This window comes from Typopeltis vanoorti, chromosome 26, assembly GCF_054136105.1.
Source record: "Typopeltis vanoorti isolate ZY-2024b chromosome 26, IOZ_Tvanoo_1.0, whole genome shotgun sequence".
Lineage (NCBI taxonomy): Eukaryota > Metazoa > Arthropoda > Arachnida > Uropygi > Thelyphonidae > Typopeltis > Typopeltis vanoorti.
The window spans coordinates 22,625,336-22,653,072 of record NC_143574.1 but is presented as its reverse complement, the minus strand read 5'-3'; the positions used below and the strand labels follow the sequence as shown (position 1 = coordinate 22,653,072).

The 27,737-nt window shown below is 34.4% G+C and overlaps 1 protein-coding gene across 9 annotated transcripts in view; it reads right to left on the bottom strand.

Moving 5' to 3' along the window:
- LOC150092408 (FK506-binding protein 15-like) overlaps nt 1–27,737 on the bottom strand; it is a 398,069-nt gene that overhangs the window by 127,584 nt on the left and 242,748 nt on the right. For all 9 annotated transcript variants that reach the window (XM_090415127.1, XM_090415130.1, XM_090415126.1 and 6 more), the window contains 3 exons: nt 27,044–27,215; nt 11,091–11,227; nt 4,833–4,916 (listed from right to left, as the gene is read on the bottom strand). In XM_090415127.1, the coding sequence (XP_090271253.1) occupies nt 4,833–4,916; nt 11,091–11,227; nt 27,044–27,215 (393 nt within the window). The remainder of the gene's footprint in view (nt 1–4,832; nt 4,917–11,090; nt 11,228–27,043; nt 27,216–27,737) is intronic.

Below are 27,737 nucleotides of genomic sequence, written 5' to 3'. Positions count from 1 at the left end.
TGTGTGTTCATCCAGTTCAGACTTATTCAGCATGTGCAAGAATGTATGCAATAAATAAGGTATTACATTAGATAACAAGAGAGATCTGCAAGTTGTCCAACTGAGTCACAAAGACTATAGAAGTGAGCATACAAAAAAGTGTGCGAGTAACTTATTATGTCTGTGCATGAATGCCAGGAGAATCAGAAACAAGGGGTAGAATTTGTTGCTTTGGTGAATGCACTGGGGCCTCATATTGTAGGCATTAGTGAGACCTGGCTATCAAAGGCAGATATATTAACTGGTATTGAGTATAAAGGATGCAATATTTTGAGGAGGGATAGACAAGGTAGGAGAGGAGGAAGAGAATTGTCTGCTATTGATATTGAATAATTTCAGTCCGATTATGGTAGAAAGCTATGACTGCAACACTAGAAGCAATTTTCCATATGACAGTGAGTTTGAAGCCATCTGGCGTGAGGTGGAGTCTAACAAGATCAAATACATAGTAGAGTGTTTTACAGACCTCGTGGATCAGTTGCTAGTGACAATGAAATGCATTACCGAATAAATATGATGGGTGCAAAATGAGTAATCATCATGGGTGACTTTAATTATCTTAACATTGACTGGGAAGTGGTGAAATCTCTTGAAAAGAATGAAGCTGAATTTATTGAGCTATTGTGATACAACTTCTTCAAGCAGTGTGAGAGAAGGAAAAAGAGTGAAAGCGTGTTAGATCTGATTATAGTATCAGCAGGAGTTTCAGTTAAAGATGTGACAGTATCATGCTGCACTGACTTGGGAAGTGGTTAAATTTATAGATGTTCCATTCTGAACTACAAAGCAGGCAATTATGACCAACTGAGGAGTATACTTGGTTCTCTCCCATGGTATCAGTGCTAGATTAGAGGGATATTAGCAGTGAATGAGAAGTATTTAAGAAATATGTAAATTATGCATTACTGTAATATGTCCCTAGAGTTTGAAGAATAAATGGAGTAAGAGTGAAATGGATGTGCATCACGTTCACTGCCATGCTCCTTGGGTATAGTTTGTTACCGCATGCCAAGCACTTTCACTTCTTCAAGGTCAGTACAAGTAATCTTGCAGCGGTTGGTAATCGACATATGAGTATATTCGTAGTTGACTTGTGAGGCTCATATACCAATTATGAGTATACTCGTAGTTGGCAGCGAACGTGTTAAGTAAGGGATTCTCAAGAAAAGATAATGGGAAGGAATACCATGTGCATAGGGATGATGTCAGTTATGAAAATTATAAGAAGCAGGCCAAAAGAGTTACAATTATTGTGCAGAATGCTAAGTCTGAGAATAAAAGAAACTTGCTAAGAAGAAGGTAGAAGTAGCTAGTCATGAAGATAGTTCATGGGCAAACGTTTGCTTACACTTGGATAAAGGATTAAACAAGAATATAATTTCTTGGCATTTTTAATTTAATTTATAATTAAATGAAAACACTTTCTACTTCCTGATATTTATCTTCTATATTTTTACCAGCTTCCTGATATGTACTCCTGATGTATTTCCATGATCTTTGCTCAACTGCTTTTACACATTTCTTTGCTTTCTCACATTTATTTTTTGTGTATTCGCTCAGAGCATATGTTGATTTACTTGTTACTCCTTGTGATATACTTTCTTCTTTTACCTAACTGTCTCTTTAGTTTTCTGATTCCATTTAATTTTTCTATCCTTGTAGACAACCTCATCACATGCCCTTTCTAACCGAATCAATGTTTTCTTCAGAACCTGATAATGAATCTCCCAATTTTCATTCTTGTTTTCAATCTTTCATTTTTTCTTGAATAATATTTGTGCACTTGAGTCTACACATATCCTAAGCAAACTGCTCAACTTAGATTATTTTTTAAGAACTTTCTTATTCCCTTTTCTTTTCAATATGGTGTTCAATCATATCCTGCTCAAATCTAAATGGTGATCACTTCCAATTTTGAATTCCCTGCATATTCTTGTGTCCTGAAACAGAAAGAAGATATCATTATCAACTGTAACACAGTCAACAACTCTTTTCTGATTTCTTGCATCTTTTCTTGTGAATTGGTGCACATCTTTATGCTGAATAGAAATCTAGCAAGTGTACATTATTATTATCTTTTATGTTTTCTCCAAATTTTCCCAAAATATTTCCGTATGTCTGTATTTATTTGTATTCTGCTGTTAAGATTTCAAACAACGATAAACTTTTCCTTTTCTTTGCTGCCTTCACTAATGAGTCAAAAAATTCATACACATCTTCTTCAGTATACTATATACAGATATTTCTGGCCAACTAAACTACCATGGCTGGCCAGAAACAGGTTGGGCAGGGTTATAGCATTATGGGGATTGCTCTCATGGACTTCATTGGATTCTCTCATCCCCCAATAAACACACCCTGCCCAATAATTCTTATCTGGGAATTGTTTTGGACCAGGTATTGCCTTACCTGATGACAACATGGGTCTATAAGATCCAGACTCTTCCAGCAAGATTACCCATGTCAAATTCTTGCAATTGTGCAAGCAGAGTTTGAAGAGTGCATCCAAACCAAGTGCTCCCTACATAATATTTGAGTCCTAATTTGAGCCTCATCAAACATTTGTGAGATCACATGAAACATAGTATCTGCTGGTTGATGCTAGTGCCTTTCTCTGGGATCAATGACCTTCAAGACTTTATTCTGTCTAGTTAGTACAGAATACCACAAGTTACTTTTCTTGGTCTAGTGGAGTCAATGCCAAGACCAGTGCAAGTGGTTATCATGGCCAAAAGAGTCAAACATGCTACTAGGTAGGTGGTCACAATGTTTTGGCTCATAAGTGCATATATTATATAGTTTATATTTTTAGTATATAGCAACTTCAAATTTAAATGACATAGCAATAATAAAACACACACTCCATAGCACAATCAATGATGAATAAACTTAATAAAATTTGGAAAACAACAAAATTCCTATAACTCTAAAAATAAAATTATAAGAAAGTATAATACTACTACCAACAACTCTCTACAAGGCAGAAACTTGCACCTTGAAAGAAAAAAAAAGGAAGCAGAGAGGAAATTGTTAGCTTTTGAAATGAAATGTTTCAGGAAAATAAACAGAACTCATTGGACATAACATATGCAAGATTTTAATATCCCTAACTCAACAATTTTTAACACTGCTAAAAAGTATCAATTCTGCTGATTTGGTTAGATTATGCAAATTGAACCACAGAGACTTCTTCACCTGAAATTTCAGGGCACTAGGGAGGATACAAGACTCAGGGGAAGACCAAGATTAACAAAACATAATGGCGTTATAACTGCATTGAACTTTCAAAGCTGTTGGGACAAGAAAGAACTTGCTTTGGACAGAAAATGGTGGACGGCTTATCTGTGTGGGACTCAACCTGTCTTGAGGATGGAAGAGAGAGAGAGAGATACAGCAAGTTATAAATGGTTTTCCTAGAATAATCATTAAAGATAAATACTTTACATAAGAGATCTGTTGCTTCCTTCTTTCTGTCACTTCTTAAGATACATAAATCTCTAATCTAATGAAGATATACATACCTATACAAAAATTTGATGTCACATTTTTATATATGCAAAATAAAAATTTAATAGGAGACAGTGAATGTATAATTAGGTTTATAAGAACTCTCATTCTGACTTTAAACCTTCTATTTAGTAAAGACGTCCTGAAAACACAGTCAACCAGGACAAAAGAATTTTATACTTATCAGCATATTGTGAAATGATAAAATTTATTACTGAATTTGAGATCAATAATTAATTGGATTTTAGATATTTTGATCAACAAAAAAACAGGAATGCAGCCTAAGTCTCAGAATATTAAAACCTTATAATCTCTGACACTAGCTAGCTGGATGTATCTATTAGTAAAGAAAAAAAAAAGCTTCCTGGGGTATCAAAAAAGCAATCTTTCTAAAAGTGCCTTTTAGAAAGATCTATCATTTATGTGGAAACCTCACTAAAAAATTACTAGAAACTATGAAAGGAAAGTGAACATTTAAGTGGCAAAAGGATCATTTAAATGGATCTAATCCATTCATTCAGAGTATTCACAGGAAAACACTTAACAGAAATCATGACTTAGTTTTGTATTGATTAATGGAATCAGACAATACTTCAAACTCCTACAAGCAATGCAAGATAGCTGATTATATTTTTAACATGTAAATACAGGAAACAATATTTTATTCACAATTTTGGCTTGAACTAACAAGCCTATATTGGTACTATATTGTAAATTAGGCATAATTTTGCATAATAATATAACTGAACATAATACTAAATGATCCTAATGCCCATCTTCCCTTTCATTTTGGCTCAATTGCCTGTCACAGCCTAGTAACTGGGATTATTAGAAACCTGATTACTGCTTATGATAGGGCAGGTAATCCTATCCTGCATGGTATATTGTGGCTGTTAACTATTATGACTATGAAAAACCCAAATTTCTAGGAGGAAAATCTCTGCTGCTTTTGTTTGGGACTAGCTAATATCTTCACCTGAAGAAATTCTAATAAATGTTCTTTGAATTCTAGATGGGATTTGAACCCTAAATTTTTCAAACCAAAGAGCATTAACACTAACTGATTTATGGAGGCTCTTAAAAGTTTACAGCTTTAAAACAAAACTAAAATGGCTTGCCAAAGTTTAGTCAAGATCCGAAATTCATATTTCATTACTAACAGTGCAGTTTTATAAAGTTATGTATAAATGGATGAAGAGACATGATCCTAAACTTTGTTTACAAATTGTTGCAAAATAAACCTTAATACTACTAATAATAACAAATGTTTTAATAAAGGGGCCTACTTCATGAATTTCTTTGATTTCACCCATTTCTTTTTCTGTTCTTTGCTTCTCATTTTGAAATTTCAGTTTCCAATCATTTAAATTCTGCAAATAAATTAATCAACTATTTACTACAGTTTTAGAGTAGTGTAATATTGGTGATACAATATAATCTTGCAAATCAATATAAACAATTATACTGTACATCTGAAATTATATTTAAAAAAGGTAAGCATATACTGCTAGTAATCAACTACAAAACCAATTATCAAAAAATGGATTAAAAACAAATCAACTGATCAAAGACTGAATACTATTGCTATAAGAGTTTTGAGTAAAATTAGTAGCAAGATCACAAAGCTTAAATATTAGAACTACATAAAAAAAATATTATGAAGGAAAAAAACTATTGTGTAATTAGAACTCATCTAAAGTGGCATGTACATCTACAATGCGCTTAGTAGATAATCTGTTTATTTGGGACTACAGATTCTGAACTACAAAAATTAAAAAAAGGACTTATAAGCAAAAATATACAAGTATTAGTATTTTCATATAATTTAGTATATTAAAATTCTCCCACAACAAAACAAAACAAACAAAAAAAAAAACACCTAATCACTACTGCTAAGAGTGTTTTGACATTTTTACTATATTTCACCTTCAGATAAAGGTCTGTGTAGGTAACTAGCTAACTTATCATCAGAGATAAAACCTTACAAAGGCTATGCATACCTTAGATATGAGCTTGCCCTATTTCATTTGCTTTCATTAAAATTTCCATATTCTTTTACTATTGATACTCAAGTTTGAAACAGTGTAAGTAAATTATCAAAAAAGTTCAAAATTGATTGTGAAAAGACAGCAGAAAACTTGCAAATCAATTACTGCTTTCTAGTTCTCGCCAAAGCTATTGGTAGTAATTTCTGTCTAACCCATGTTTCACTAATTTTGCAATTCCAATAAAAGTCAATGTAAATTGACTTTTATAAGGACTAGATACCTCTCAACTTATAAATGAATAGCATGAATTCTTGCCACTGTTAATCAATAGAGAATCTCCTTGCCAATAGGCAAGTATTGCACCCACCACTGGAAAAATTCAATGGAAAATATTGGAGAAAATCATCAGTTGTTTTTTAACATCTGTAATGCATTTAATTGGGTTTGACACAAACCCATCTTATAATCTAGCTTCTGACCTCTGCAACTGAGTTAACAGGTCTCCGTATGGTCACAGAGTACGTGTGGTGGGTGTAGTTACTGTCCTCAAACTATGAAACTAATGCTTGTATACAACAGAGCTTCATTCTTTCACTTTCTCACTTCGCTTATGATTCAATTATGTATCAATGATTTTCTCCAGCTGATTATAAACTGAATCCAATCCATAGTTCTTTGATTGTAGCACATGTTCCTTAGCAAACCACTCCCAGTATCATTAACATATAAGTTAAACTACAGCAGCATAAAACAGAACCATGCAATGTACCATTAATTACCCTATCATCTGTGTGATGCCACCCATTCATAGAGAACTTGCTACTATGTATGAGATAGTCAATCTCTTATCCAACTCACTAGTCTATTATTTAATCGTATCCATCATAGCTTAAATACTAATTTATATATTACCTATCAAAATTGAAATACATTATTTTATATGCATCACCCACCTCCTTTTAATATATCTGTTACATGTTGTAATACCTCATGCAACTGATTATCATTCATCTTATGCTGCCACGAGATATCTTTGTGAATTTTGACTATCAATTTGGGGGATATAATCGCTATGAAGTTGTTACTTACCATTCAAATGTCCAAATGAAAACAAAAATCAATGTGGTGAATTTCATAAACCAATTTTGAGAACATTGTAAATATTTATTGAAAAACATTAAAATTTCACTATATAAGATTTTTTAGTCTTTATAAAGAAGAGGAAAAACTATAATATTCCATCTTCTTTGACTTGAGTAGTCTAAACAAAAACATTTACCAAAGTTCTAGAAGTAGATGAAAAAAATTTTCATTTCTATTTTCTTTCAAAACATGGATAAATGTTTAAATGAGCATTTTGCAAAAGCAAGTTTGGCTATATACTGAATTATCAACTCCTATGTTTTGTTATTACTGATCAAAAATTTAATTTCCGAAGAAATATGGAGGTCTACAAAATTGGAATTTATCAAATGGAATGTGCCAAGAATTTACAGTATATATTTTACTACTAATTTTCTTATGTTTGCTATAATGTTGCAATAATAAATAAATATATCTACCCTATAGATATAAAATGATAAGTCTTTTTAGGTAATGTTTTTGTGTCACGTTTTTTGTCTGAAATATAATATAACATATATTTTTAACATATATTGGTGTGAATAGTGTAATTATTTTTATATAAAAAATTTAAGGAAATAATATATATATATATTTTTAAATAGAAAAATATTAACTGTTGCACTATTTTTATATAATAAATTTTTTTTAATAGAAAAATATTAAACGTTGCACTATTTTTATAGATATTTTTTCTCTAATAAAAAGAAATGGATATTGAAAGGAATGTGAGGGAAGTAGTGCAACAAGGTGACTCGTGGAAAAGGTGGAGCAAGCTCCGAGCATCAAATCCAAAAATAACCAACTTACCAGCCCAGAACCTGGGGGGACGTGCATGACAGAGGGACGGTGCCCCCCCTTCGAGTAATCAGAATTCAAGGAGAACTGGTCCAACTAGTCCGGAACTCGGGGGGGGGGGGGGATTCAAGGAGAACCGGCCTTCCACTCAGGAACTCAGGGGGGGGGGCACTGTAGGCACCAGGGGGCAGAGCCCCCTGGTATATATATATACCAAGTCATGTTTATATAAAACAGGATTTGTTTATTTTTATACACGAATTTAACCTGATGACCAAATATGCTTTTTTTTTTTTTTTGTAAAACTTTGAATAACTAAAGCGAAATGAAAACAGAAACATCTGTTTATATCTAACAGGAAGGATGCAATCAAAACGAGAAGTCACTTGTTTTGATTTGAGTGAGGAAGGACGTAGGCACCTGGAAAGATTGCTGTTTTCTGTGGAAAATGACTTGCTGTGAGGGAAGGAAGTTTGAGTATAGGCAAGGTTTAAAATATATATGGTAGAGACAATGCAAAACTATACACTATAGAAGAATCAGACAGAAAAGGAGGAGTGAAATGGAACAATGAAATTAGTTAAGACTGTGGGAAAAGAAGTTAAGGAGGAGATGCAGGCAATAACCATATGTATGACGAATATTAGACGCAGGCCAGAAAAGGGACAAAAAAAATGCGATAAGGAAAGAAAAAAGCATACTATAAGAGCTTACTGGCCTCTTATATCACAAGTCAAAGGACATCCAAAGAACTTCTTTCACTATATGACAAGAAACAGGAAACAGGACAAATGATTATGGAGAAGCAACTTGCAGTTAATATGTCAGTTTATTTCACACTGGTAAGAGTGATGCTGTGCACATCCTAGAAAGAAAGAGAATATTAGAGAACTATAAGTGAATGGGAATCAAGTGCTTGTTGAGTATGTCAGATGTTAAGAATGCTCTGAGATTGGATGGTATATCGCTGTGCATTTTTTAGATAACATACAAAGGATTTGACTGTGCCACTGATTTGATTTTTAATGAATGTTTTACAATAAGAAGGGTCACAAAAGTGTGAAGGGAAGACAAAATGGTGCCCTGCGAAAAAAGTGGTGCCAGGACAGATGTTTCTAGTTATAGGCTAGTATGTATATCTGCAGTCGAGTAAAGATATTAGAAAGGTTTGATAGGACGGGAATACATAACATTAATTAATCTGGCAACAATTCTATTCCAACTTATGTCTCAATCACGTCACACTTACTCTGAATAGTTACAAAAATCCACTGGGCTTCACAAATGCATTCCCTTAATCTGTCTTTACACCCCTGAAATTCTAGACATCTCGGTCTCTTCTTTGGATCATGACTAGTATATCTGCATTCTTGAGAACACACACACACACACACACACACACACACACACACACACACACACACACACACACGAAGCTTGATTCAAGGACAATGGAATCTCTTTCTACTTGTGCAAGTCAATACTTTTCCTCAACATTCCCATAGTCCATTTTGATGTCCTCACAATTACAGCATTGTGGTTGTAGCAGCTAAGCTACACTGAATGTTGCACTTTAAACTCTACATCAATTGAATTGGCATCCCATTCAATTGCTCATTTCCTATAAAAACCACAACTTCTGCTCTATTCCCCATATCTTCCCAACTTAAATGAGAATATGCAGTTGCATACATCATCTGCCACTGACTAGATACTCTTATTTAAACTTCTTCCAATATCATTAATGTGTAAATGAAACAGTAATAGAGTCCAACTGCACACTACTGATGATTTTCCTGCTGGAATACTACTCTCACTCTATATGCACATGCTGATATTTATCAGACAATAAATCTTCAATTCATTAATCTGTTATCTAACCCTATCTTTCTCAACAACTTGTCATATGGTAACCTATCAACAGCCTAAGTAAAATCTAATTAGCATGTAAGTATACTGTTAAAACATGACTCCCTTTAAAAAACACACGTTGAAGCATTATAAAGAATCCTGTTGGTCAATACCAGTAGGATTCTTTGTGGATTCTGGATATTAGCATTCACTCACTAACAACTGAATCACAACTCTTCTGCCCTCAAGGCAGATTGAGTCCTCATGGATAACAGCTTTCCACCCTTCTCTGTCCAAAGCAAACTCTTTCATATCAACAGCTTTTGAAAGTCCAACGCAGCTCTAAGAGCTTTATGCATATGAATTTCAGCCTTTCTTTACATCTTGTACTCTCTACAGTGTCCTCAAACACCAGGCAAGAAACTCCTAATTGTTGAATTAGGAATATTCAAATCTTGCAGCACTTGTGCTAGTCTTATGTTCTGCCCAATGAGTTCTATTTATCTTCCTGAAGAATTTCATTTTAAAAGCCATTCATCTGTTTCTTTCTTTCTTTTTTTTTTTTTTTAAGATCCAGTTTTCAGTCCTATAGGGCTGTTGATAATATTATACTTTTATTGTTTTTCCAAATTTTATTAAGTTTATTCATCACTGATCATGCTATGGAGAGTGTTATATTGTTGTCATGTCATTTAAATTTGAAGTATACCTTTAGGTAATTAAACTTATGATTTCCTGATTAAGTGTTATCTGTATATTTTCCAGGTGTCATCCACAACTCTACATGCATAAATTGGCCAAATTAGTCTATAATTTAAAACCTTGGTCTTATCTCTCTTTATGAAGAGAAACAATTTTACCTCTCTTTCTACTCCTTAAGGACTTCTGGCCCATTGCAAGGCTCTTGCAATGGGCAGTAAAACTGAAGTTTAATCTAACATGGTAGTTGCTTCCATAATTTTTATGATGAACACAAAGTGATACATTATCAAGTTCCATTGCATTATTGGCTCAGTTTACATGCTGGTCTGTAAACTGAATTATTTCATGAAAACTCTTATGCTATACTAGTGGTTAGTGCATCCACTCTCCAATCAAGTTGTGGATTCAAATCCATCTCTAGGCATGAATGTTCTATGAATGTAACCAACTAGTGTGAAACCACTACTCTGCTTATTGGATGCCTAAAGTGGTCTGAAGTGAGTATAGGCTGCTGCTGCTGTTATCCTATACTTATCATAGGCAAACAGCCACTTAATGATTCATGAAGAATTAAGTAAAAACTTAATTCTTCGTAATCTGCTCATTCACTCCTAAAACTATGGGATGAATTGCTGTTTGCAATGCATCAGCTGATGCCTGGAGGTCTGTTAATGATAGAATATTTCTGAACATATTTACTTAATATACAATCAGAATTTTAAAAAATGAAACAGAAATGTGGATAAGTGCTTTGTTTTGATAAGTGATAAAATTTTGAACTAAATATTTTGCCGGCCTGGTTGGCTGAGTGGTTAGCACATCTACTCTCCAGCCAAAAGGCTGCAGGTTCGAATCCAGGTGTGGGCATGGATGTTTGTGATTGTCTGTGAAAATACTAGTGGTGGTAGTAGGCAGTAGATAGCATTGATGTAGATGATGAAGGTAGTTGTGGATGGTGGAGACAGAGAGTTGTAAAGTAGGTGCCCTCCCTCGATGAGTCTTTGGACTTCCTGGAGGTGCTATGTAATAATAAGCATTGAATTATATTATTTTTTCTTTCTAGTTATTTCTTAATAAAATTACCTTTTCTAGGATATTCTTTGTGGTTTGCTGGTCAGTAAGTTGTTCTTTTAAAACTTCAACTTGATTCTGTAGTTCTTCCTTTTGCTGCCCGATTTCTTTTAATGCACATTGAAGATCAGTTTCAGCATTTTCTTGGCCTAAAAATAAATATTAATCCAAATACAATAAAGCTTGAATAATTAAATCCTGCCTCATTTAAAATTTTAACTAATATTTTTGCTAATTATACATTCTATTCTCACAAAGTGGATAAAATTTTAATTTGAGGGGTTTATCATACATTATGGAGGTAATCTGAAGTGTCAGAATATGTTCAAAATCTCGTAAAATATGTTCAGGATCTGAGGAGTCCAGTAGAGAGAATTTTAGATGAAGTTAGAATCAAAACACTGCAGGTTCAGATAAGTTTTTTTTGTCTAATTAACTATGGGTTTTTATGTTTGTGTGTGAGAGCAGTTGTAAAAGTTGTGTGGTTGTGGTATTTATGGTGTGTGCGTGTGCTTGTTTATTTCACTTTTCTTCCAAACTCTTTAAAGGAAAGTGACATACTGTTGGTACTGAAAGTAAGAAGACAGGCATTGTCTGTTAATGAATTAAATTTTGATTCTAGTCATTTTGTGAAATGTGATGTGTGCTACATGTATTTCTTGGATTATATGGATAAATTGTGGATGGAATGAGAATGTGTGCAAAGTGACACTTGAACAAAGAGCTCATGGGCAGTGACTAGGGATAACAATAACGAGAAATAACAAAAAGAATAAGTGTTCATCTGGCAGAGAAGAGTGTGAAAGAGCAGCAATTGAGCAGTAGAAGAAAGTTATGAAAAGCAGGAAAGTGATCCATTGAAGAAGCAATCGATGACAATGTGGATATAAATACTATGGGTGAAGTGAAAGTCAGTGGAACAGTAGAAGAACAAAGACAGAATGATAAAGAATCTAATATGAAAGATATGAACACAAACGAAGATATTAGAAAAGAACTGGTAAGGTTGAGGAATGAATTGAGGTCGGAGGTGGAGTGTGATAGAGCATTTAGAGAAGAGACTGGTGATTGGAGGTGTAAGAAGGAAATGACAGCAGTAGAGAAATCAAAGATGAATGATTGCAGTAAAATGGTGGAAAGTAGTGTGGTGCTGTATAGATACTCTGTGATAAAAGATGTGAAAATGGAACAGGCATCAAAAAGAGCAATGATAAGAAGAATAATTGAGGCTGTGGGGAGGAGAGGAAGTGCAGAAAATAGGTGATGGTTGGAACAAATGATTTGCAAGAAAATATGAATGGGATAGCATAGAATTTGTGAGTGTTGCTATAGACAGTGAATGTAGGGGGAGAATTATGAGCTTGCTGCCAAGGTATGATAGTAAAGAGCTGAGGAGAAGAGCAATAATTATATATTGCTCTTCTATATATATATATATATATATATATATATATAGAAGTTTGCTCTTATATATATATTATATATAAAATATTGCTCTTCTATATGAATAGAATGAAGCTAGAATGTATAGGAAGTATGGGTTAATTTGAAGAGAAATGTGTGCTACAGATGGTCTGCATCTAAGTGAGAACAGCAGTGCAAAGCTGGGTAGATTGTTGATGAAAGAAGGAATGTGTGCGCCAGTCAGGGAAACAAAGATAGACAAGATATCAAGATTGGTTTGAGATAAATAACAAAAGAAGGCAATATAAGGATGAAGAGATGACCTCAATGGAAGCAACAAACGGTGTGAGGAATTGTGGGAAGGAAAAGAGGGATAAGCAACTATGCTTACACACCAATGCAAGGAGTATTAGGAATACGGGTATACAGAGTTTGTGGTATTGAAATGGTTAGTCTGTAAATCAGTAGTGTCGGTGAGATGAGTTAATGGAGGATGATGTACTCACAAGGAATAGAATATAATGATTGTAGCATTTTTTAAAAATGCTATAATCATTATATGATTATAGCATTTTTAAATGATTATAATACTATAATATGATTATAATATTATAATACTATAATACCATTATATGATTATAATACTATAATCATATAATGATTATAGCATTGAAAAAAAAGGTAGTGGGACACAACTCATCTGATGATCTCAGAAGAGTTGTGTCTCTTCCATGTGGAACTTCAAGAAAGCAGCAATAGTGAAAATAGCTTTGAGGCCATTTGGTGTGAAGTGGAGTTAGTGGAGGTGTTGCTACAGGCTAGGAAATTTAGAAGGAGATGATTCTACAATATCTAGATAAATGAGACTACTAAGACTAATGAGACAGGCTATAACATGTAGTCTGTCTCATTAGGACAGATAGGACGTGTAGGAAACAACATATAGGACATGCATGTTGGATTTAATAATGTTCTCTCCAACAGTGATAACAGATAACAAAACATGTTGGAAAATGTGAAATTTGACTCAGCTTAGTGGTGGTTTCAAGCCCTACACAGCCTCACAAATATTCATAAATTCATAAACAGGATTCAAACCCACACTGTAGTGTAGAGAGAAGTTATACATTCAAGTCAAGACAGCATTATATATACAGGGTGTTCGGGATAAATTTGACATATTTATAATTAATTATATTTTTCCGTAAGTTACATGTATTAACACACACTTCTCTTCATTTAAAAGTTTGGACCCTTCTTCATTCATATACAAGATGTCAGAAAGGATGGATAGCTGGAACCCACCTGAATCATGGAAGAGAATAACTTGTATCATGATGATTCGTGCCCGCCATCAAAATAAGGATATTACGACTGCTGCCCAATGCTCCCTGAATACAGTAAAAACAATCAGGCATGAACTAGAGACTTGCAATGGTGACTACGAGGATGTAGCAAGAAGAAAGATCCCTAGCAGACGATCTGATTGCGTTCGTACAGCAGAATTCCTCGCAAATCTGCAGGAACAGGTGTTGAAGAACCCTGGCATTGGAATTCGGGCTTTGTTCGTGGAGTTGCTAACTGTAGTCAAGCCCTGGATAACAAGGGTAGCCAATGGTAGGCCGTATGTATGGCAGCAGGATTCGGCCCCTTGCCACACCTCTGGGAAAAGTCAAAAATGGTTGTCTGAAAATTTCTACGACTTCACCAGTCCAAATGTTTGGCCTCCAAACTCCCCAGACCTTAACCCCATGGATTATTTTGTATGGGGCGCAGTTGAAAAAGACACCAATCGCACTTCCAGTAATACAAAAGCCCAGTTAATGGATAAAATTAAAACAGTTTTTGCGGCCCTTCCCAGGGAGACTGTAGCATCAGCTTGTTCGAGGTTCCGAAGCAGAATTGAAGCTGTGATCGATGCTAATGGTGGTTATTTTGAGTAAATCTTGTTGATAGTATTGTAATTAACTCTGCCTGTAATGTTTTTTTGTCAATTCATTAAATTTAATAGATACAAAGAAGATTTTCTTTTTCCTTACGAAACTGTCAAATTTATCCCGAACACCCTGTATTTATCCTACTTGTGATTTCTGTTGCCAAATTGAGCACTATATACTTGGCACTACCATATAAGTACATCATTGGGTGGATTACTATTTTTCTAGGCTTATGGAGTCAATTTAGAATGCCTACACAGCATTCTGTACCCCCCCCCCAATACATCTTCCATTAAAAATCCTACTCCTCTCTTACCGCCAACAGTATGTTTGTAGTTTAGATGAATGATCTCTTGCTCTTCCCTTATTTGCTATCCCTGAAGCAGTTACACTACATCTAGCTAGAAGAACTTCTACAGTTCGGTCAGTGTCAACACTGTCATTGGGCTGGAAATATCTGAGTTCAAATCCTATTTAATATGTGAAAGTCGAGAGGAGCTTTTCAATTGTTGATGTGTTAGCTGATCTCATATAGAGGTGTAAGGATTCTTCCTTCTAGCAATTTGGGTGTTTTCATTCAACAAATTTGGATTTTTTTCTGCAAAACAGACAGACCTACTTTAACCAACAAGAGGGCATGTTTTAACAAATGCAACAGACTATTTAGATAGGATTAACTGCTTTACTATAATGGTAATGCATTTTATATCAATCCAAGTTTCTTACCTGTGGACAATTGCACTAAAGATTTATAACTTTTTGTATGTGGAATTTTCATAAAAACAAAACATAATTTAATTACATTCTGTTTTGTTTCTGTTTTGGACCACATGTTTATTAAGATGAATAACAATAAAAAATAAACCCGACAAGTTTCGTAAGTCGTTTGACTTACATCTTCAGGGGTCAAAGGTAACTAAAGTTTAAAACACAAGAAATGAGAAATTACTCAAAATAATTCATTATATGCAGTTTTGGTAGTCTAACTGTTCATTAAAATTGAATATCCAATTTTAATAATAACATGGATATTCCAAGGGATATTCAATTTTAATGAACAGCTAGTTGGCTAAAACTGCATATAATGAATTATTTTGAGTAATTTCTCATTTCTTGTGTTTTAAACTTTAGTTACCTTTGACCCCTGAAGATGCAAGTTAAACAACTTATGAAACTTGTCGGGTTTATTTTTTATTGTTATATATTATAAGTTCTTCATTTCCTAGTTACATACATTCTGAAGGTTGCTCAGACTTGCAAGCAAAATGATATATATTTTAATAGTATTTTAAAAGCAAGACTTTATTAATCACATTATACAAGATTTCTGCCAGATTACATATTTTCATCATTAAACAAGAGCTGATTTAAAGGTAGCACTTAGAGTATATTACAAACTGATGTTACTTTTGCAATTAATAATGCATTTGTCAGTTTCTCAATACCTGCATTTTGGAACTGTCTACTATGTTTTTATTTTCCGTTCCCTATAACAGCCTTAGAGAAAAATTATTTCACTAAAAGTGTTTTTGTACGAGATAAAACAAGATCTGCAGAAACAGTAATGACATTTTATCTCATAAAGAAAGGTTTGTTATACTCTCATGGATATTAAGAAATCTTCAATGAGTTTAATCTTTCTTTCTACTTTTTATAAACAAAATGTGTGAAACTATGATCAAGGTTACTGAATAAATATTTAGATTATGCAAATGATGAAAGATATGGAGGTGAATGTATTAATTTAGTAAATAATGTTCTTTGAAAGGTTTGATTCTGGGAGAGAAACCCTCCCACATCCATATTATTATTATTTCCTGATCTCCATGGAATCACAAGACTCATCATGGAAGGTCAACGCTAGACACCACTCCTTAAAACTCATCCTCCATTTGCACTTCTTTACTGCTCTCTCAGGCAATGCATTCCATGTGCCTACCACTCTCCGTGCAAAAAACTACTTCCAACTCCATTACTCACTACTTCCCTTTGTAACTTACAGGGAAGTTGCAAAGGGAAGTCCCTTGTTCCTTCCCCTTGTTCTACCATATGAAAAAAAAATCTCCCCAGTGTCAATTTGTTAACCTTTCAACAGTTTAAAAGTCTCAATCATATCCTCCCCTTTCATCTTTTATCCCACCAAATTCTGTACTTGGCATACCTTCAGTCAATCCTCATAATCACCATTATAGTTCTTCTATAATTTTTGTTATTCCTCTCTGTACCTTCAAGATTATTTCATCCCCTTCAAATCCTGGTGACCAGATCCAAGCACAGAAATCCAGATGTAGTCTGATCAAAGCTTCATACAATGAGACCACCAACCCTTTATTTCTCATTGTCAATGTCCTCAGTATTGCAGCAATTCTTTGAATTGTTTTTGCAATCTTTGCAATGTGTCCTCTGAACTTAAAATTTCTATCTACAGATTATAAGCTTCCTCGGGATGAAAAAGATGTTATGAAGTTGATTAACAATTTAAAGATGACAACAGAGACGATGGTGGAGTCAGTTCAAAAAAATTATAGAAAGATCAGTGATTTAGCCTCACTCTCAATGAACGAACTAGTACAATGAATGGAAATTACAGCAACATTTATATTCTTGATTGGTTTGAATTTCTAATTCATGTTCAGCATCTCACCTGGTAGAAATGGTCAAAAATCATTTGAGCACTTTCAATATCAATTTTGAGAAGCATATTGTGGGATCAACTGGACTGGTAACTTACAATTATGATTGTAAATCACCAGTTTTGTATCAGTTATTCCATAATCATACAGTACATTTGTTCTATCAGAAATTGACAACTTTGGATTAAAATGAAGGCAATGAGGTGAGGTGCTTTGGTGATTTAGAAAATGATGATGAAGAAGAATTCTAAGTTGACAGATTTGAATTAGCTAAAATCTGTGAATTAATTGAAAATATTCACAATGTTCATGATTTAGTCAAGTATATTAAGGCTTCAATTGTATGCAAGTCTTTTGCAACAAAAAAAAAAAAAAAAAAAAAAAAAGTACTGTGGCACATGAGGTGATATTTGTTATGGGAGTAAAAACATGGAACTCGCCGCTAGATATAGTTTAAACATTTTAAAGACTATTTTAAAGTTTATTGAAGAGGTTCTTAAAGATACTGGTAGTGCAAATTTAATCAAATACCTCAACATTCAACAGCTCCATGATATGAATTCACTACAGATGAATAAAATGACTGTCAAAGCACATAATACACAAGATACTACTCTGTTTGGCAAATATGGCAGTTATCTTCATGCTAACAAAGTTAATGGAAACTTATAAAATAGCACAGAAATATTGATGTAGAATACCACCAAATGGATCTTAGATTTTGCAACAGAAATCACAGATATTTTTCTGAAGTACTGAATGTAATGAAAACCAGGAAAATTCTGGTGTAAATATTGAGGCTAATGAAGAAAAAGAGTCAGCAATGGAAGAAGAAGAACTAAAGCTAATTTTAGGAGGTGCAAAAATTCTTTAGTGTTGTCACTCTCAGAGACAGATAATTTTTTTTTTAAAGTTAAAATTAAATTTGCCTTGTTTAAAAATATAAAGACAACAGTAAATTTGAAAAAATATATATATGGTTTTGCTGGTTCAGCCAACATCATCAGAAAACTTTGAAAGAACATTTTAATTTGAATGAAATTTGCAAGAAATTTCTTTCAAAACTGTCAGTCATCTTTAAACAAGTCATATGTGATGTGATGAAAAGTCAAAGATTTGTTCTTTCTCTCCAAACAATTAGAAACAAAAACTAACTATAGCAATATATAAATAAGCAAAAAGTAGGTCTAAATTGGTTGGGATTAAAAAAATAAATGCATTATTTCTGTTTAATATTTCTTTTATTTCTGTTTTATAATATTTATTTTATGAGATCCTGTTGGATTTAGTGCTTTACACTCTAAGTGCATACTTTTTTTTAAAATGTAGCTCCCACTTGTAAGAGGTTCAGTACCATGAGCACGCCAAGGATTTTTTTTCTATTTTTTTTTATTAATTTAATTATTATTGTTATTTTTTTTTTTTGTATTTTTGTTTAATTTTATGAAACAGAAGCCATGCTCTGGATAACAAATGCAAAAACTTTTAACTTTTCCAAGCAACTTCAGATCTCCAATCAGCAGGGTGGTGGTCTCCCACCAGGCAATAAAATTCATCTTCTACTAAAGACAATCACAAACATTCATGACAATTACAGGATTCAAATCTACAGCCTTCGGTCAAAGAGCAGATATGGTAACCACTCAGCCAATCAGGCCACAACACTCAACCAGCAACATACTTGTTGCTAATATGAGTTTGAGGAAAAATGAGTCTGAAGAGTTGAATTCAGTACCATTCTTTACTGAATTTTTGAGAATTTTTTTCTGAATAGAATTACTACAATTTATAAAATAAATTCCATGTATTCACACATCAAGTTTACTACTGAACATAAATCTGATAACAGCCATTCCTTTCTGGATACTTTAATCACCTGTATCTATCTCTATAGGTAATATTCAATTTTCTGTTTATCAAAAATTTTCCTTTACTGGAAGATACAACCACCTATCTTAATACTACATCCATTCAGAAGACAGGTATTATCAAAACTCTTACACTCTATCTGGTCTAATAATTGCCTTTGTTTAAAAAAAAATAAAAACATGTCCACTAATGGATATAACCATTACTATTATTATTGTATGGACACCTCCATGACGTATGAACACACACATCACAGTAGACCCAAACTATTCACGCAATATCTATCATACTCCTTGAACCCATTAACAGACAAGGTGCTCAAAAAATGAGTAGTAACTCATTCCAAGTAAAAAATGTAAATCCTCCTCCCCTAGCCAAGTGCTGAAACATTTCCCCCTGCACTGATCCTATGAAAACCTTTTGGTGACTTAACTGTTTCTATTATATACCCTCTTTTTCACCTATCAGCCAACTTCTGCAATCCACAAACCCTCAATCAATCAATCCTCATAGGGAGCAATCCACAGACTACTCACCATCTGTATCACTCGCCTCTACTTCCTCATCTGCAAGAAACCCAGGTGACCAGATCAAATACAGTATTCTAGATGTGAACACATCAAGGCCTTCTTGTAGATAGGCTTATACATTGGTAACACATGACTATTAAATTATTTAAGGAATTTACAACGTATACTGGAATATTAATTAAAAGAAATTTAATAAATATTTCCTATATTTCGGCAATGTCACATCGCCATCTTCATGGGAACATACAACCATGACACAGGCATGCAGGCACTACAAAGAGCAAATGAGGCAGAAGAGGGAAACTGACGTTGTTCCTAGAGTCCTAAAGGTGCCACCTAGTGGGCTATATTGGGTTGTCTTGGCTGCTGGGCTGAAGTTCTCAAGATGCAAGCTTCCCAAATTTGGGGCAGTCTCATGAACCCAAATTTGTTGAGGTTTGGAAAGTTTTTTTAGAGCTGAGGCTGATTCCATGAACAATCTTTCATATTTAAATTTACTGCGGTGTAATAACGTGGCTTTCTTCCAGCATATTCTGTGATGGGTATCCAGAGCATGGTCTGCAAGCCCAGAGTGGCTGTAATGGTGAAACTGGATGTAGTCTTTGTGTTCCGATATCCTGACATTTGCTGTCCTGCCTGTTTGGCCAAAGTAGGACAGTTTACAGCTACAAGGAGCATAGTATACTCCAGGTAGGTCTAGGGGAAGTGGCTGGTCTTTGGTGGAGTGGATAAGGGATGCCAATTTCTTATAAGGTTTATAACAAGAAGCAAGGTCATATTGTTTTAATATTTTGGTTAAATTTTCAAAGGTGCCCCAGATATAGGGAATGGTGATGGATTTAGTGTAATCTTTGTTTTGAAGGGGAGGAGGGGCGTTGTGATTAACTGGTTTTAACATTTTTTGGGGGTTGTAGCCAAATTTTCTCCCGATATCTCAGCCCTATTTCAGTTCACAATGAACTCAGGCTATTTTGTTTGGCAAGGGACATTCTACAAACAGATAGAAAGGACAGCCACAGGTTCACCACTCTCCCCACCCATGGCCAACTTCTTTATGGACACTTTTGAAGAGAAAGCCTTAAACTCAGCCCCAAAAAAACCCACTGTTTGGCTACATTGATGATGTGTTCGCTATTTGGCCACATGGCTCAGATATACTCCACTCACTGAAACAACCAACACCCCTAATCCAGTTCACCTTGGAAAAAGAAGAAAACTACAGTCTCCCTTTCCTAGACACTCTAATCACTCGCTAGCCTGATGGATCCTTGGCCTTCTCTGTTTACAGAAAACCTACCCATACAGGCAGATACATTCACCAACAATCCTCCCCCCCCCACTCACAACAATATAGGGTCTATATAACAGGACAAAATTAATCTGTTTATATCACAATGCCCTAACCACTGAACTGAACCACATCCTTAACACTTTCTTAGCCAATGGCTACAATCCCCAAAAAATATTAAAACCAGTTAACCACAATCCCCCCCCCCCCTTCAAAACAAAGATCACACTAAATCCATCACCATTCCTTATATCCGGGGCACCTCTGAAAAGTTAACCAAAATCTTTAAAAAACATGAACAAACCTTATAAGAAATTGGCATCCTTTATCTGCTCCACCAAGGAACAGCCACTTCCTCTAGCCCTACCTGGAGTACACCAAGTCCTGTGTAGCTGTAAACTGTCCTACTTGGGCCAAACAGGCAGGAGAGCAAATGTCAAGATATCGGAACACAAAGACTACATCCGATTTCACCATTACAACCACTCTGGGCTTGCAGGCCATACTCTGAATACCCACCACAGAATATGCTGGAAGAAAGCCATGCTATTACACCACAGCAAATTTAAATATGAAAGATTGTTCATGGAATCAGTCTCAGCTCTAAGAAACTTTTCAAACCTCAACAAATTTGGGTGCATGAGACTGCCCCAAATTTGGGAAGCTTGCATCTTAAGGACTTCAGCCCAACAGCCAAGACAACCCAATATAGCCCTCTAGCGACCTTTAGGACTCTAGGAACAACGTCAGTTTCCCTCTTCTGCCTCATTTGCTCTTTGCAGTTGCCTGCATGCACATGTCATAGTTGTATGTTCTCATGAAGATGGTGATGTGACACTGCCAAAATATAGGAAATATTTATTAAATTTCTTTTAATTAATATTCCAGTATACAATGTAAATTCCTTAAATAATTTAATAGTCATATCAAGGCCTTACATCAACATTACATCGAATTCCTGGAATTTGATCGCCATATTTACCCCCCACACACACACACACACACTCTGGACACAGAGTTTTTTTGAAATCAAACCAAGGTTCATTCAAATACATTTAAATTTGATTGTTTGTTCCTTGAAACTTGTGAAACTATTACACTGTTTAAATTTCATTTCGGGGTGCTTAAGGGTCAAAGCTGTATAACTGAGAGGAGACCTCCACATAGCCTTTAAAGGAATGCGGAGAACCGACAAGGGGTTCTGACCTAATGTCCAATCCTCATCTTCTCATGGTGCACCCTGTTGGGTATCTACTTTGATACTGAACGAACGAGGATGGGCTGGCAATTTGGGATTTAGCCGACCAAATTGTATTCTTATTGGTTAAAACAAAATAAAAAATGATGGTACAACATGACAAAATTTCATGCCGGCTGGGGCATCGCCCGGTTTAAACAAGGCCCCCATTGTTTTCGCCAGGGAACCAGGGCGAACAGCGAAAAGTCAGCTACTGGAACAAATCTGAAAACAAACCCCAACTCAACATCACCAGAGTTAAAGATCGGTACTATCAACGTAAGAAGCCTGAATGGTAAAGAAATGGAGCTAGCTGAGGAATTAGATAAGTACCAGATCGACATAATAGGGGTGACTGAAACAAAAAAGACCCAAACTGGTGAGATCTTTCTGAGCAATAAATACAAAATGTTATATTCAGGCAATGACAATCAAGGAAAAGAAGGAGTAGCCATAGTATTCAACACAAAATACAAGGCTAATCTTCTTGAATGGCAGTCAGTCTCAAGTAGAGTAATGTGGGCAAATATGAGAATGGGGAACTGGACAATGATACTTATTTGTGCCTATGGTCCCACAGAAGGTTCTACTAAGGTAGAAGTGGAGGAATTTTTTGAGGCTTTAGAAAAAGCAACTGACATAATGAAAAAGGAAAAGTTGGTCCTTGTTGGGGATCTAAATAGCAGAGTAGGAAATGATTTTCAGACATACAAAAATATTTTGGGAAAATTTGGAGAAAAGAGCAAAGCTAATAATAATGGCAAATATCTGTTGGATTTCTGCTCAGGACATGGACTGGTTATTACTAACACCATGTTCCAACATAAAAACGTGCACAAATTCACATGGAGAGCAGAGGCAAGGAATAAGATAAGTCTCATCGACTATGTTATTGTTGATAGTGATGTTTTCTCCCTGGTGCAGGACACCAGAGTGTACAGAGGATTTGAAATTGAAAGTGATCACTATTTAGTCTTGAGCAGGATAAAATTGAATTTCATATTGAAAAGAATAACATGTAAGAAAGTTTTAAAGCGAATAAAAGTTGAGCAGCTCTCAGATGTGAACTGTAGACTAAAATACAGAAAGATTATTGAAAAGAAATGAAAAAGTTTGAGAACAGGAATCAAACCTTGGAGATTCAGTGGCAAACTCTGAAGAAAACATTGATTGATTCTGCCAGAGAGGCATGTGGTGAGGTTGTGTGCAAGGATAAAAAAATCAGAACTCCCTGGTGGACACAGGAAGTTAAAGAGGCAGTGAAGGAAAAGAAGAAAGCATATCAAAAGTTCCTGGCAAATAAGTCAGCTTTTACTCTTACAGAATACAGAGACAAATGTAAGAAAGCTAAACAGTGTGTAAAACTAGCTAAACAAAAGTCATGGGAGGACTTTGGCAAGAATATAGAAAATAAATATCAAGAAGGTGGCAAAATATTCTGAAGGTTGTTGAAGAAGCTTAGGAATGGAGGAAAGAGTGCTGTAAAAGGAATTAGAGACACTGCAGTTATATGGTGTCAATGGGGCATTATATCAAGCAATACTTAGTCTTTATTTGAGTTGTAGGTCAGCAGTTAGAATTGAAGGAAGTACAGGAAGATGGTTTAATGTTAAATCTGGTGTGAGACAAGGATGTACATTATCCCCTGTGTTATTCATTAGCTATATGGATCACATTATGAAGGAATGTGGTATTAAACCTGATATCAAAATTGGAGATGTTAATGTCAGCTCTTTGCTTTATGCGGATGATGTTATACTTCTAAATAAATCCGCTACAAGTCTGCAAGATTCTCTGACTAAATTGAATAGCTGTTGTAATAGATATGGTATGAAGGTCAGCAATAAAAAGACAAAGACAATGAAAATAGGCAGAATCATTGAAAATGTCAACTGTGTTGTGAATGGAGAACCTGTGGAACAAGTAAAACATTTCAGCTACTTGTCACGATTTTTACTGAAGATGGTAAATTAAATATAGAAATAGACAACAGAATCAGCAAAGCTGGTATGGTGGGAAGTCAATTGAATAAATTCATATGGAATAAGAAAGAAATTAGTCGGAACACTAAATTAGCTGTATACAAGACAGTGTTCAAACCAGTTTTAACTTATGGATCTGAGAGCTGGGTCAGAAGTAAAACACTTGACCAAAGACTAGAGACCGCAGATATGAGAGTCCTGAGAAAGATTAGAGGCGTGAACAGATGGCATCAATGGCAATATCATATTAAAAATGAGGATATTAGGAAAGAACTTGACATTGTCAGCATCCAGGAATGCGTTAGCAGAGCTAATCTCAGGTGGTATGGTCACTTAAATAGAATGGGAGAGGAAAGATTAGCAAAACAAGTGTTCTCTGCCAGGTTGGCAGGAAAACGATCCAGAGGAAGACCAAGATGTAGGTGGATTGATACGGTACAAAATGCCTTAGACGATAGAAATATAAGATCTGATAATGTTGGAATCTTGACAAGTAACAGACTGATTTGGAGGAAAATTGTAGATAGGAAGTTAGTAATGATGTAGTTTTTTCATGTAGTACTGTCATATCCTGTACACCCCTTGAGGGTACATGGCAGGAATTTGATGATGATGATGAAATTTCAATTTCACCATTATGAATGCATGCCTGCTTCAAAGTTTTCAGAAGTAATCATGATCATTCAATTTTTTATGATTTATGTAATCCTGTGTTTGAATTGCAAAATACTACCACTGTTTCTTTTAAACTCTAATAGAGTGCTCACTCTTTACTCAGCTATGATGAAGATGTGAATAAATAAACATGCTAAGTGATTACTTAAATTAAGGGGATATTAAATCCCGCATAGTTTTAAAACCGAATAAGAAACTCAAAGATCGGAATCAGAGAGTTTCTTGCCGATTATAGTAAACTATAAAGTATCGGCGACACTAGCGTTAGCCAATGCAAGTGATCCTAGTACGTAGTACAATACCGGGCAACTCGTTGCAAAGGTGGAGGAAGTTCAGATCGCTATTCTTAGGTATTTTCCATAATGTAAAAACACATTTCCTAGAAAATGTATGCTGTTATTACATTATGGAGGGAGGTCACTACCCAGACCGGTTTCAGCCTTTTTTGAGGCTTGCATTGGCTAACGCTAGTGTCGCCGATACTTTATAGTTTACTATAATCGGCAAGAAACTCTCTGATTCCGATCTTTGAGTTTCTTATTCGGTTTTAAAACTATGCGGGATTTAATATCCCCTTAATTTAAGTAATATTTTCATTGCCGAAATGAAGCTTATTAGCTCTTTATACTTAAATGCTAAGTGACATTATTATTATTATTATTTCATGACACCTTGGAGGTGTCACGAATAATAGAGGTGATAATTTATTCTTGGTGGATGGTAGAAAAAAGGAGAGTTGATAAAATGGTTTGAGGGTGGTGCACAGATTAGTCCAAAAACTCATCAAGCGAGAGCACCTACTCTACAACTCTCCATTTCTACCACTTCCATCTGTCTCCATCATCTATCCCAATGCCATCCGCCACCACCACCACCACTAGTATTTTTTGTCTGTAAATTGCATGTATCCTGAAGGTTGATTTGTCTGTATGCAGGATGAAAAATCTGTGTTTCTGGGAGAAAAAACCCTGCTGCTTCCATATGAGACCAGCAACTCACCTTGAAAGTAAATTAGCCAATCTCATATGGAGGTAGCAGGATTTTTAGCAGAGTACTTGTGTCAGTTTTGAATGTTGCCAACTGATCATTTCTTCTTTCCCTGAAGATGATGTTGTAAACAAGGAAGCAAAATAGACAGGAAGTTAAGAAATTCCATAATTTTTTTACATTTGAAAATTGTAAAAAAAAAAATGATAAAAATTACTACATACTATAATTATAATTTTCCAGAATCATATTAAAAAAGAGAATATCAGAAAAGAACTTCATATTGTTAGCAGCATCCAAGAATGTGCAAGCAGAGCTAATCTAAAATGATATGGTCATTTAAACAGAACTGAATAGGATAGGTTAGCAAATCAAATGCCAGGATGGAAGAAAAAAGACAAAGGAAGACCAAGAGCTATGTGGATTGATATAGAAGAAATGCCTTAGAAAATTGAAATATAAGGTTTTACAATATTAGAGTCCTGACAGATAAATTGATTTAGAGAAAAATCTGTCTACATGATGTAAACTTTTTATTTATATAGTTTTCTCATAATGTTCTGTACATCCTCAGAGCACATATCAGGAATTTAATGATGATGATGATTTATGCAAATCATGTTCCACTCAAGGTGCTTTTTAGAGACTACAATTGTAGAAAGTTTTTTTTTGCTGGTTATAAAGTAAATTATACTTCACAAGAAATTATATTCACGTACAAAGTTTGTTTACTAACATTTGGATAAAGGATTAAACAGGAATATAATTTCTTATCAATATAATTTTCCATTGAATAAATTTCCTCACAATTGCATTTATGAAATAAGATAGAAACAAAACACTAAACTAACAGTATATAAGATAGGGTTCAACCTATTTTTAAATTATGTATCTCTGAGTTGTTAGAAATAGAGACTACAGATATGACAGATCTGGAAAAAAATTAGGAAAGTGACCAAATGTTTAATGAAAAATCTTATTAAAAAGGAAGATATTTGATAGAACCTTTGTACTGTTAGCATTTAAGAATGCGTGTGAGAGAAGCTAATTTAAGATAGCATGAAGTCATTTAAATGGAATAGGAAAAGATAGGATGGCAAAAAATTGGTGTTTGATGAGAAGATGCCAAGAAGAATCATATCTGCTGAAAACCTTACAACATTCAAACAATAAATTTGGAAGAAAACTGTTAATAGGAATAATAATATAAACTTAATTTTTGAAGAAGCATTCTAGTATCCTATACACTCCTTGAGAATACAGGCTAACAACATTTTAAAGTTTCAGACTTATATTATTTGTTTATACCCTTTTTACGAATCTTGTTTAAATACTTTCATCATCATGTCTGATTTTTATACTTTCATACATATTTATATTGATGATCACAAATAGCTTTCCAAAGAATTAAAATTAAATATACCTTTAGATTGATTTTTCAAGATATCAAGTTCCTGTTTATACTTATTAGCTTCTATGGCAGTTAGATGCATTTTTTGTTTTAAAACATTTTCTTCTTGTTGGTGACTGTTGAGTTCCACTTGGAGAGAACTCATTTTAGATATTGCTTCGGCTAACTCAGCAGCAAGTTTAGCCTTTAAAAGAAACATCCCATTAATATATTTTAACTAACATCACTAAAATTAAGACAATTTGAAATATTCACAATGTACTTTTGTGTTATCTTTCAAATGCCTGTTTCATTAACTAAATAAAAATTGATGAACTCAATAATAAATAACAAAAGTATATTAGATATTTCAAAATATATTTTCATTTTGAATAGGTGATGGATTTTTCATTTGAAGTTCTCTTTTTTCTCTTCTGGTCTTTTTTATTTTCAGCACTTACTCAAGATTCCTAGAATAAGTACTGAAAATGCAGAAGAAACATGTGTGAGAGAAAGAGAGGGAGAAGAGTGCTCTCATGCAACATATATTAAAATTTCAGGAATTACTGTGGCGTTCACAGATTTAAAATGAGATTATCCATTATTCACACAATTCCTATCATATCCCTCCTTAAATTTACTAGTATACTGATAGCATGCATGCACGCACACACAATCGTCTCTGGAAATTCATTCATTAACAACTCTCCTAAGCAAAAAATGCATG